The sequence below is a fragment of the Rana temporaria genome, chromosome 5 (genome assembly GCF_905171775.1).
Source record: "Rana temporaria chromosome 5, aRanTem1.1, whole genome shotgun sequence".
NCBI lineage: Eukaryota > Metazoa > Chordata > Amphibia > Anura > Ranidae > Rana > Rana temporaria.
In genome coordinates, this window is record NC_053493.1 from 14,631,849 (window position 1) to 14,643,182 (window position 11,334).

Sequence of the window (11,334 nt, forward strand, 5' to 3'; positions counted from 1 at the left end):
ACTATGTATAGGAGCGAAGTGTGGAGAGTATGACAGTGGGCACTCTGTACAGGAGAGGAGTGTGGAGAGTATGACAGTGAGCACTATGTACAGGAGTGGAAGGATATTTAGGGACTGAGTAGTGGTTAAGCGGGTCATACATGGATTGAAATTACGCCAATTATGCAGAGACCAGCCATAGTCAATCTATGTATGGGCTAGCTGGTTTTACACAAGTCAATCTATTAATCAACTTGAGTACAACCAGCCTGTTTTTTTTTTCTTAAAACAATCAGTGCTGCCAGCTAAAGTTAGCAACACTGATCATTGTACGCAATGGCAGAACACAATAACACTGCAGGAGTGATTCCCCCATCCACAGGTCAGCAGGTGAGAGGGTATGTGGGGACAGGCTGGGGAGAGATACTAGTCAGTGGCTGGGTAGGCACCGGTAGTATTAGAGCCAGATACACACAGGTTACATACGCTACGATAATTAGAGCGAGAACAATAATTCTAGTACTAGACCTCCTCTGTAACTCTAAACATGTAACCTAAAAAAATGTAAAGCATCGCTTAGGATACCAAAAAAATTGTGCTAACTTAACTAACTAACTGTTTTTTTAATGAATGAAACATTTTTTTCCAAAAAAACATGTTTGAAAAATTGCTGCGCAAATACCGTGCTAGAGCTGCACAATTAATCGTTAAAAAAATCGTGATCTCGATTCAACCCCCCTGACGATCTTCAATGCAGAGTTTGCTGATTCTTTCATATAACAAGTGGAGAGACTTTCAGCTGTCAAAAGAAAATATCTGGGCAGTCTGCCAAGTTTTTAACAGGAAACATTGTAACTGACACTTCCTTCTTAGATCAAAGAGATCAACTTCTGTGTGTAAAGAACAAATCTGGGCAGTCTGCGAAGTTTGTAAACAAAATGAAACATTGTAACTAACTAACATTGTAACTAAATTTAACCACTTAAAGTCCAACACTTGTTTCTTAAGTTAGAAAGCAATATTATTTGCTAGAAAATTACTTGGAACTGCCAAACATTATATATATTTTAGCAGAGACTCTAGGGAATACAATGGCTATTGCTGCAATATGTTATGTCACACTGCATTTTCCCACTTCAATGAATAATAAAAACCATAAAAACAAAACAGTGAAGTTAGCCCATTTTTTTTTGTTTTAATGTGAAAGATGATGTTACGCCGCAACAATCGTGAGAGAATCGTGATCTATCTTCTAAGCAAAAAAATTGCAATTCTCATTTTAGCCAGAATCGTGCAGCTCTGTACCCTGCAACATAAAAAGTGCAAAGACCACCATAGAGTCATTTTCTAGCAAAAAACAAATGATGATTTTTACATGTAGTAGAGAAGTGTCAGAATTGGCCTGGGTGGCAAGGGGTTAATTACCATGAGTAATATACAAATAATTATTATAAGCACTGTGATCCTATCAGTCTGCTGCAGTGTGTCAGCTTGTATTTATATTGGCCGCTCTGAATGTAGCTTCTGACAGGCTGTGCAAGCAGGCCCGTATCTCCGGAACCATAAATGATAGCTGTCCCATATTTTAACCAGTTGTGGGGTAGCTCTTCCCATGCCTACCCCCAAATGTGGGGTTTCTGTGACCTCTGGTCATCGAGCTACAACCCCCCAAATTCGATCTTAGAAAAAAAAAAATCTTAAAAAAAAAAAAAAAATTTTTTTTTTTTTTTTTTTTTTTTTAGGCAAATGGGCCTATCTTGAGAAAGGGGCCTGGAGCTGCAGCTCCATCAGCCCCATTGTTAATCCGGCCCTGGTTGCCTTGATGACCATCTGGCAGGGTTACCTTGATCACCATATGGAAGGGTTGCCTTGATCACCATATGGAAGGGTTGCCTTGATCACCATATGGCAGGGTTGCCTTGATCACCATATGGAAGGGTTGCCTTGATCACCATATGGAAGGGTTGCCTTGATCACCATATGGAAGGGTTGCCTTGATCACCATATGGAAGGGTTGCCTTGATGACCATATGGCAGGGTTGCCTTGATCACCATATGGAAGGGTTGCCTTGATCACCATATGGAAGGGTTGCCTTGATCACCATCTGGCAGGGTTGCCTTGATCACCGTATGGAAGGGTTGCCTTGATCACCATATGGAAGGGTTGCCTTGATCACCATATGGAAGGGTTGGCTTGATCACCATATGGAAGGGTTGCCTTGATCACCATATGGAAGGGTTGCCTTGATCACCATATGGAAGGGTTGCCTTGATCACCATATGGAAGGGTTGCCTTGATCACCATATGGAAGGGTTGCCTTGATCACCATATGGAAGGGTTGCCTTGATCACCATATGGAAGGGTTGCCTTGATCACCATATGGAAAGGGTTGCCTTGATCACCATCTGGCAGGATTACCTTGATCACCATCTGGCAGGGTTGCCTTGATCACCATATGGAAGGGTTGCCTTGATCACCATATGGCAGGGTTGCCTTGATCACATACGTACATGCAGATGTCATGAAGCAATGTTCGTTCTACTATATATTACATTTTTTATATATAGCATTTGGTACTTCTTTCTTTTTGACTTTTCCAAAAACTGACTTACCTCTGTTTGGAATGTGGCGTAAGCGTGAGCGCAGAAAGGGCTGCCCTCAGCCATCTCCAGGACCTGACGCTCGACGTAGATGAGGTTTGGATCACAGTCCATTATTAAGCCCTTAAAGACCATCTTTATGGCCACCAGTTTGCCGCTGTCACGATGGGTCGCCAGTAAAACCTGTAGGAGAGAGAAGGGTTAGTACATCATCATTTCCATGTGCTTTAGTAACTACAAAACTTGTACAACATGAATTCTTGCTTTTAAAAGATCTCTAGAACTATAGCGGGGGTAGAGCAGAATGGGCAGCGTGAATATTTATGGCACTCCATCCAATTTCTGGGCATCCAGAAGGTGGAGGGAGAGCCTATAAATTGTCTGATTCCTGGGCAGCAGGGGGCAGTGTTGCTGGGTCATGTCTTGCTGGCTCTGCCTCTGGGGCAGGAGTGCTAGAGAAGCCTTGGTGAAGACATCGAAGTCCCAGTTAGGCTTAGTCGAGGGGCCTATTCGTAAGCTCGTAACTGTGCATGGCACCCCCCCCACCCCCCAGGGTACTGTTCAAATAATGCTGGCCACCCAACCATTGTGCATGGTTGGTCATATGTCACCAGCTGCTTCTAGTGCAATTTATAACAATGTTGGCCCAGATTCACAAAACACTTACGCCGACGTATAACAAGTTACGCCGACGTAAGTGCAAATGTGCGCCGTCCCACAAACAGATATGCGCCTAAAACCAGGCTACACCCCGCCGACGTAGCTTGCTTACGCCGGCGTAGGGTGGGTGCACATTTAGGCTGGGTGCATGGTGCCGCTCCCATTGATTAGCCATTCCAACATGCAAATTAGGGAAATACGGCGATTTACGAACTTGCTTGCGCCCGATGCAGGCTACACAAGGTGCGCGTAAGTTGTACGTCCGGCGTAAACTTATTCCCCATAAAGTAGATGCAACCCAGCAGCAGACATGCAAAGGTCTGCACCAGGGAACACAAGCCGGCGTATTTTACGTTGGACGTGTGTCTGGGTTGGACGTAGGTTACGTTCACGCCGTGCGCAGTGATCCGGCGTAGTTTAGGCAGTTGTTCCGACGTGGTTGTGAGCAGGCGCAGGGGGATGCGTCCACGTCACGGCGCATGCGCCGTTCGTGATACGTATCTGTCTGGCGCTCGGACCATCATTTGCATGGGGTCACGCCTCATTTGCATGGGTCACGCCCACTTCCACCTACGCCGGCGTACGCCTTCAAATCACATGCCACGCTGGCGCAGCGTTGGGAGCAATAGCTTGCTAAATGCAATGCTTGCCTCTCCGCGTTACTTTGGCGCGGCGTACGGCGTTTGCGCTACGGCGGCGTAATGTGCGCCCACACTCTGTGAATCTGGGCCAGAGTCTTTTTTAACCAGTATCAGGTGGAGGAGATTTTGAATTTTAGTATTTTTTTTTCTGATAATAAAAGCATTACTAGTCTTGTTAAGTAACCCCCTCTCTTTTGGGTTTCTTTATGCCTATTTTCAAACTCTTACACACAAGCGGAATTTCCGTCGAAAAAAAGTTGGATGTTTTTTCCGATGGAATTCCGCTCAAGCTTGGCTTGCATACACACGGTCACACAAAAGTTTGTTGATCTTTCGAGCGTTAAGAACGCGGTGACATACAACACTACGACGAGGCGAGAAAAAGAAGTTCAATGCTTCCGAGCATGCGTCGAATTGTTTCTGAGCATGCATGTTTTTTTTTTCCCGTCAGAATTCCATACAGACGAACGGATTTTTCGACAGGAATTTTTTCCGTCTGAAAAATTGAGAACCTGCTCTCAAACTTTTGCTGGCGGAAATTCCGACAGCAAAAGTCTGATGGAGCCTACACACGGTCGGGATTCCCGACCAAAAGCTCTCATCAGACTTTTTCCAACAGGAAAACCGATCGTGTGTACGCCGCATTAAAGCAGTACAAGTCACCAGCAGCATTGGGAATCCTGTGGGACATTCAGTGTGTCAAGTGCAACCAGAAGTTTGGGCGCCCTCAGTCTGTTCAGTTTATGGGGGTATCTCATGCTCCAAGTTCACGTTCCAATAAAAAAAGAACCCCTTGACCCCTAAAGGGGGAAATAGGACCAAATTCATCAGTGGCTCCTTAGGGGGTGCTTTACACAAGTATTGTGGAGGGGAACCCAAGGATGGTCAGCCCATTGGCTTAAGACTTGATTCCCTCCCATCTCCCCCCCCCCCTGCACACACCATACAACCGTCCCTGAGGATGCTCATGTTGGCCCCCCCCCCTTTGTCTATCGACCACTCAATAGTATCTTTGGTTACTTACCTTTCCGCAGCCTCCTTGTCCAATAACTGTATGATAGATGAAGCTCTCCGGACCCAGAGGGGCCCCTACGCGTTCCGTAGTAGGGATGTTTGTTGTCCTGCCAACTGCTAGAGAGAGAAAAGGAAATCACATTTATTATTCTGTCACCATGCAAATCAAATTACTCTACTAACTTCTATTGGGAATTAAAGCCTCTTGCACATTATAATTTGCATTGCCAAACTCAATATACACCTTTACACTTGCAACTGGGGGGGGGGCAGTAAAGACATGATTAAGCTCTGAGGGGGCAGCGCGAAACGCATTGGGGGAGCGGCCTGGCGGGAGCTCAGGCCGAGGTTGCCAGTTACCATCACGAGTGGTTGCTTCAATGTGCAGCTTAAGGGATAGTCATTCTTCCACAATTTGACATTTGGAGCCAGTACTGGCTCCCTCACGTCTACAAACTATGGGATATATTTATGGAATTTAAATTTAATTTCTACTAGTAATGGCGGCGATCAGCGACTTATAGTGGGACTGCAATATTGCGGCGGGTAACGTGGACACACAGGCCCAGATTCTCGTAGAATGGCATATCTCTTGCGGCGGCGTAACGTATCCGATTTACGTTACGCCGCCGCAACTTACACGGGCAAGTGCTGTATTCTCAAAGCACTTGCTCCGTAAGTTGCGGTGGCGTAGCGTAAATCGTCCGGCGTAAGCCCGCCTAATTCAAATGTGGAAGGGGGGGCGTGTTTTATGCTAAACTACTGTGACCCGACGTGATTGACGTTTTTCACGAACGGCGCATGCCGTCTGTGGAAATCTCCCAGTGTGCATTGCTCCTAATACGCCGCAAGGACGTATTGGTTTTGACGTGGACGTAAATTACGTCCAGCCCCATTCACGGACGAGTTACGGGCGAGCGCCCAGAGGCAATTTAGTTCGCATGTGCTGCGCTATATAAGTTCTTCACTCACTCACTCACGCAAACGACGTAACTTTTTTAAATTTTGACGCGGGAACGACGGCCATTGGCTGCGCCTCATATAGCAGGGGCAACTATACGCCGGGACAAGCCTAACGTAAACGTCGTAACTTTACTGCGTCGGGCGCGCGTACGTTCGGGAATTCGCGTATCTAGCTAATTTGCATACTCGACGCGGAATTCGACAGAAGCGACACCTAGCGGTCAAAAAAAAAAATTGCAGTTTAGATCCGACGGCGTAAGAGACTTACGCCTGTCGGATCTAATGGATATCTATGCGTAACTGATTCTAAGAATCAGACGCATAGATACGACGGGTCAGCTTAGGACTTACGATGGCGTACATGGCGCTGCGCCGTCGTAAGTCCTTTAAGAATCTGGGCCTAACTGACACTGTTGACACTTTTTTGGGGACCAGTGACACTAATACAGTGATCAGTGCTAAAAAATATGCCGATACTAATGACACTGGCTGGGAAGGGGGTTAACATCAGGGGCGATCAAAGGGTTAACTGTGTGCCTAGCCTGTGTTTTAGACCCCTTTCACACTGAAGGTGCTTTTCAGGCATTTTCGCCGCCCCAGTGTGAAAGTGCTTTCACACTGGAACGGTGGCGCTTGCAGGACCGAAAAAAAGTCCTGCAAGCAGCGTCTTTGGGGCGGTGAGGGAGCGGTGTATACAGCGCTCCTTAACTGCCCCACCCATTGAAATCAATGGACAATGCTGCCAAAGCACCTGTAAAGAGCTGCAGCAGCGGTGCTTTTCAGGTGCTTATAACCCCCTGTTAACCCCTTCTTCGGGGTTAAAAGCTCCTCGCTCCCACCTGCACAGCGCCGGTAACACTCGATACACATACAAATTAAAGCCAAACTCCAGCTAACGCCTTTTAAGCAGTTATAAGAATAGTTTTGTTCCTTTTGGGATAAAGATTTGACATAAATAGATATACTGTAAGTTGATCATTGTAAGCACCCTTATCAGTGGTAAATGGTTTGTCTCATCCCTCCGACCCAGGGGTCTCAAACTGGCGGCCCTCCGCAAAACTACAAGTCCCATCATGCCTCCGCCTGTGGGAGTCATGCTTGTAACTATCAGCCTTGCAATGCCTCATGGGACTTGTAGTTTTTTCGCAGGAGCTGGAGGGCCGGCAGTTTGAGACCCCCCGGCTCTAACCACTACATCTGCAGGACAGCTTGTTCTGTTGTTTTAAAATAAACAGACATACTGGCTGGATCACCAGATGACAATAAAATAAGTAAAGACAATCCAATGCAGCCATCACATCTTAGGCCCCGTACACACGAGAGGATCGATCCGCTGAAATTGATCCGCGGATCGGTTTCAGCGGATAGATCCGCTGGTGTGTACGATCCAGCGGATATTTATCCGCGGATATATTTCGGGCCGACCGATTTCCAGCGGATAAAAATTTCTTGGCATGCTAAGAAATCTATCCGCTGGAATCGGCTCCAGCGGATCGATCCGGTGGTCTGTACAGACTCACCGGATCGATCCGTCCGAACCCATCCCTCGCATGCGTCGTAATGATTCGACGCATGCGTGGATATCCTTATATGACAGCGTCGCGCACGTCGCCGCATCATCATCGTGGCAACGGCGCGACACGTCACCGCGGTCCGGAGGACCGTATCCGCGGAAAAATCCTCTCGTGTGTACTAGGCATAAGAATCAGTAATCTGCATAATAATAAATGTTTTCTTTTGAGTTTTATACTGCTTTAAAGCTGTATTAAACCCAAAAGCAAACATTTATTATATTGCAGCTTACCGATTCTTAGGTGTGATGACTGCATTTGTTTTATTTTTTTCTGCCTTTCTTTGTTCTATTTTCATATGGCAATCCAACCAGCAAGTCTGTTTTTTTGTTTTTTTTTCAAAAGAGCAAGAATGTATAGGATTACATGGATGAGACAAACCATTTTAAACACAGACAGGGGTTCTTAAAATGATCAGATTTTATTTATTTATGCAAAACCTTTATCCCAAAAGGCAAATAAACTGTTTGGCGTAACTGCTTATAAAGTGTGAGCTGGGGTTCAGTTTGTTATTGTATGTACATTTGCTAATACAGTTAACACTCCCCTCCCCTCAGACTGACAGCGCGGCTGTCTGCTGTGCCTCCTGTCCTCCTTCATCCAGAGTTGTGTCTCTGAGGCACAGCAGACAGCCGCGCTGTCAGTCTGAGGGGAGTGTTAACTGCATTAGCACATGTAAAATATGGATGTCTCCTAATACAGGAGGTGTGCTACTGGCCAGATCGCCAGGTAAAAACAGAGAGGGGAAAAAACCCAATAAAAAGGAAAAAGATGCAACCACCACATCTAATCATTGGTAAGCTGCAATATATTACATTTTTGGTATTGGGCTTTTAAAGTTGATGGAGAAATCTCCCATTTTCGCTACCTGTGTACTGTTTGAAAACGTATCATTATAATCCATACCTGCTGCATCTGTTTTTCGCTTCTTAAGCTGATTCTCTGCACAGCTCTTTGCTATCTCCTCAGCACTATAATATATCTCCTCCCTGCGCCGCTTTCTTGAAGCCTTGCATGACTCCCCTACAGAGCCCTGTGCTACCTCCTTAGTGCTAAGATTTATGTGTGCCTTCTTCAGTGTCTTGCTTGACTCCTCTAAGTCCTCCAGACGTGCCTTCTTCAGAGTCTTGCCTGACTCTATATTCTCCTTAGCGCTATAATATATCTCCTCCCTGCTCCGCTTCATTGAAGCCATGTATGACTTCTCCGCAGAGTGCTGTACTACCTCCTTAGCACTATCATCCAGACGTGCCTTCTTCAGAGTCTTGCCTGACTCTATATCCTCCATAGCGCTATAATATATCTCCTCCCTGCCTCGCTTCATTGAAGCCATGTATGACTTCTCCGCAGAGTGCTGTACTACCTCCTTAACACTGTCATCCAGACGTGCCTTCTTCAGAGTCTTGCCTGACTCTATATCCTCCTTAGCGCTATAATCTATCTCCTCTCTGCTCCGCTTCATTGAAGCCATGTATGACTTCTCTGCAGAGTGCTGTGCTACCTCCTTAGCGCTATCTTCCAGACGTGCCTTCTTCAGAGTCTTGCGTGACTCTATTTCCTGCTCAGCGCGATCATAGATCTCAGCGCTGCTCCTCTTCTTGGTTGTCATTTCAGATGTTGCACTGCAGAATATCTCTGCTGAAACCTCTGCTAAAATCTTGTTTATCCTCCAAGGCATTCCTTAGGTAGATAAAAACCTCCGATGTGCTTACTTTTCCTCTATATAATATATATTCTACAATATATATGTATTTGGAATACAGTAAGATAATAAAATTTGCCAACACAGAAAAAGCTGACTGTACTCGTCAACTGCCAGTGAAGACTGATTCTGATACCCCCAGATTCTCTGGGGTGTTCTATTTATAGAACAGCTAGCACAGTGACATCATAGCACTTTGGCTATGTCCACTTCTTAGCCAATCAGCTGGCAGGGTTGCACAGACTGCAGAGATTTGAATTTTTTTTTTTTTTTTTTTTTTTTTGTAACTGACAATCTGTCAGATCTGAAAACAAGGCAATGGGCTGATTTTACCTGGAAAGTGGAATAATATGAAAAGAGATACAATATTCTGTATATATATATATATATATATATATATATATATATTTATATATATAAAGAGATGATTTCAGAGCTGACAATGTAATTCATATGAGTTGTGCTGTGTGTGTTTATTTCATCTGTTAGCTGTTTAAAATAAACACCCCCCCCCCCCCAATACAAAATATCTCCTTTTGTGTGCCTTTCCTGGGTTTATTTTATCTCCAGACTCAAAACTTAATTCACAAAGATTTAACACAAGGAAAGTTTTTTTTTATTTTAACCATGGGATCCTTATTTTTTTTTTTTTCATTCAAATTTAAATTTATTTTCAATATAAGTAGAAGATACAATTACATTAAAATATCGGAAGGTATATCAATGGCATATATAAATATAATCATTAAATTACAATTCATATCTAATATTCCTACCTCACTATCTGCCGTCTACACCTAACAAGTCCAAAGACTCAGTATCATGTAAAATGAGAATGGAAATATAAATATGTAAAAAGACTTTAGTCATCTAAAATAATAATTTATATTCAATAAAAATGTCTTCATATATCATGGAATCTCTATACCTATCAATACCACCCAATATATTATATGATATGATATAATGTGTATACCAGATTAAATATTGGAATCTATTTAAAGGATAGATTTCTAGAACATTTCCACCTCTCTGACACTCCTAATGGGATCATTCTGTGTCTAAGAAGTAGAGTAATCCTTTCAATCCCACCACGCTCCAAATATTTAAATTGGAACATTCTGGCATCCAAAAAAAAAAATTAAATAAGTGATCTTATCTCCTGTATTACCAACTGTCACCACTTGTCACCATGACAACGTGTCATTTGACTTCCAACTGCCATCCCAGCCCCCCCCCCCTCCCCCTCCTCTGACAGATTTTGAAGTGTTGTAAAAACAAACACTGATATTAATGAGAGATCTTTACTGGAAAAAAATAAATATATATTTGGTATTTTTAAATTTTTTGGGGGTAAACGCAGATCACGTATATAAAATGTAATATGTTAACAGTATGGTGTGAAAAGACCCCTCATATAGCTCTGACATATAGTGCAGCGTAGTTCAATTTCACGTTTTTACTATATATTTATATAGCGCCAACATATACCATAGTGCTGTAAAATCCAAGACTACTATTATTATTGTTATTATAATACATTTCTATCACTCTGAGGCCCCGTACACACGACCAAACATGTATGCTGAAACTGGTCTGCGGACCAGTTTCAGCATACATGTTCGGTCGTGTGTAGGCGCGAGCGTGCAGATTTCCAGCAAACATTTGCCCGCCGGGCCTTTTCCCAGCAGACAAATATTCCTGGACGTGTTTTAAAACCGTCCGCTGGAATCCTGCCCGCTCGGACATGTACGGTCGTCAGTACAGACCTACCGTACATGTCCGAGCGCCCGCCGTCCCTCGCATGCGTCGAATGAGTTTGACGCATGCGTGGAAGCATTTAAATGGCAGGCCCGCCCACGTCGCCATGTCATCGCCGCGTCATCGTCGCGGCGACGACGTGGCCACGCCCCGCGTATTGTTTACGCACGGACTTCTGTACGATGGTTAGTACAGCCATCGTACAGAAGCCCTCTGGCAGACATGTACGGTGAAAACGGTCCGACGGACCGCTTTCATCGTACATGTTTGCTCGTTAGTACCCGGCCTTACATATGCTGCAGCGTAGTACAATTGCACATTATTACTATATATTTATATAGCACCAACATATACCATAGTGCTGTAAAATCCAACACGCCTATTATTATTATTATAATAAATTTATATAACTCTGACATATGCTGCAGTGTAGTACAATTGC

At 44.3% G+C, this 11,334-nt stretch overlaps 1 protein-coding gene across 1 annotated transcript in view; it reads right to left on the minus strand.

Moving 5' to 3' along the window:
* LOC120941037 (protein kinase C delta type-like) overlaps window positions 1–9,107 on the minus strand; it is a 29,543-nt gene extending 20,436 nt beyond the window's left edge. The window contains exons 1-3 of the mRNA XM_040354278.1: window positions 8,336–9,107; window positions 4,906–5,012; window positions 2,593–2,763 (exon numbers count right to left, since the gene is read on the minus strand). Coding sequence (XP_040210212.1) covers window positions 2,593–2,763; window positions 4,906–5,012; window positions 8,336–9,107 — 1,050 coding nt within the window. The remainder of the gene's footprint in view (window positions 1–2,592; window positions 2,764–4,905; window positions 5,013–8,335) is intronic.
* Window positions 9,108–11,334: the final 2,227 nt, after the last annotated feature.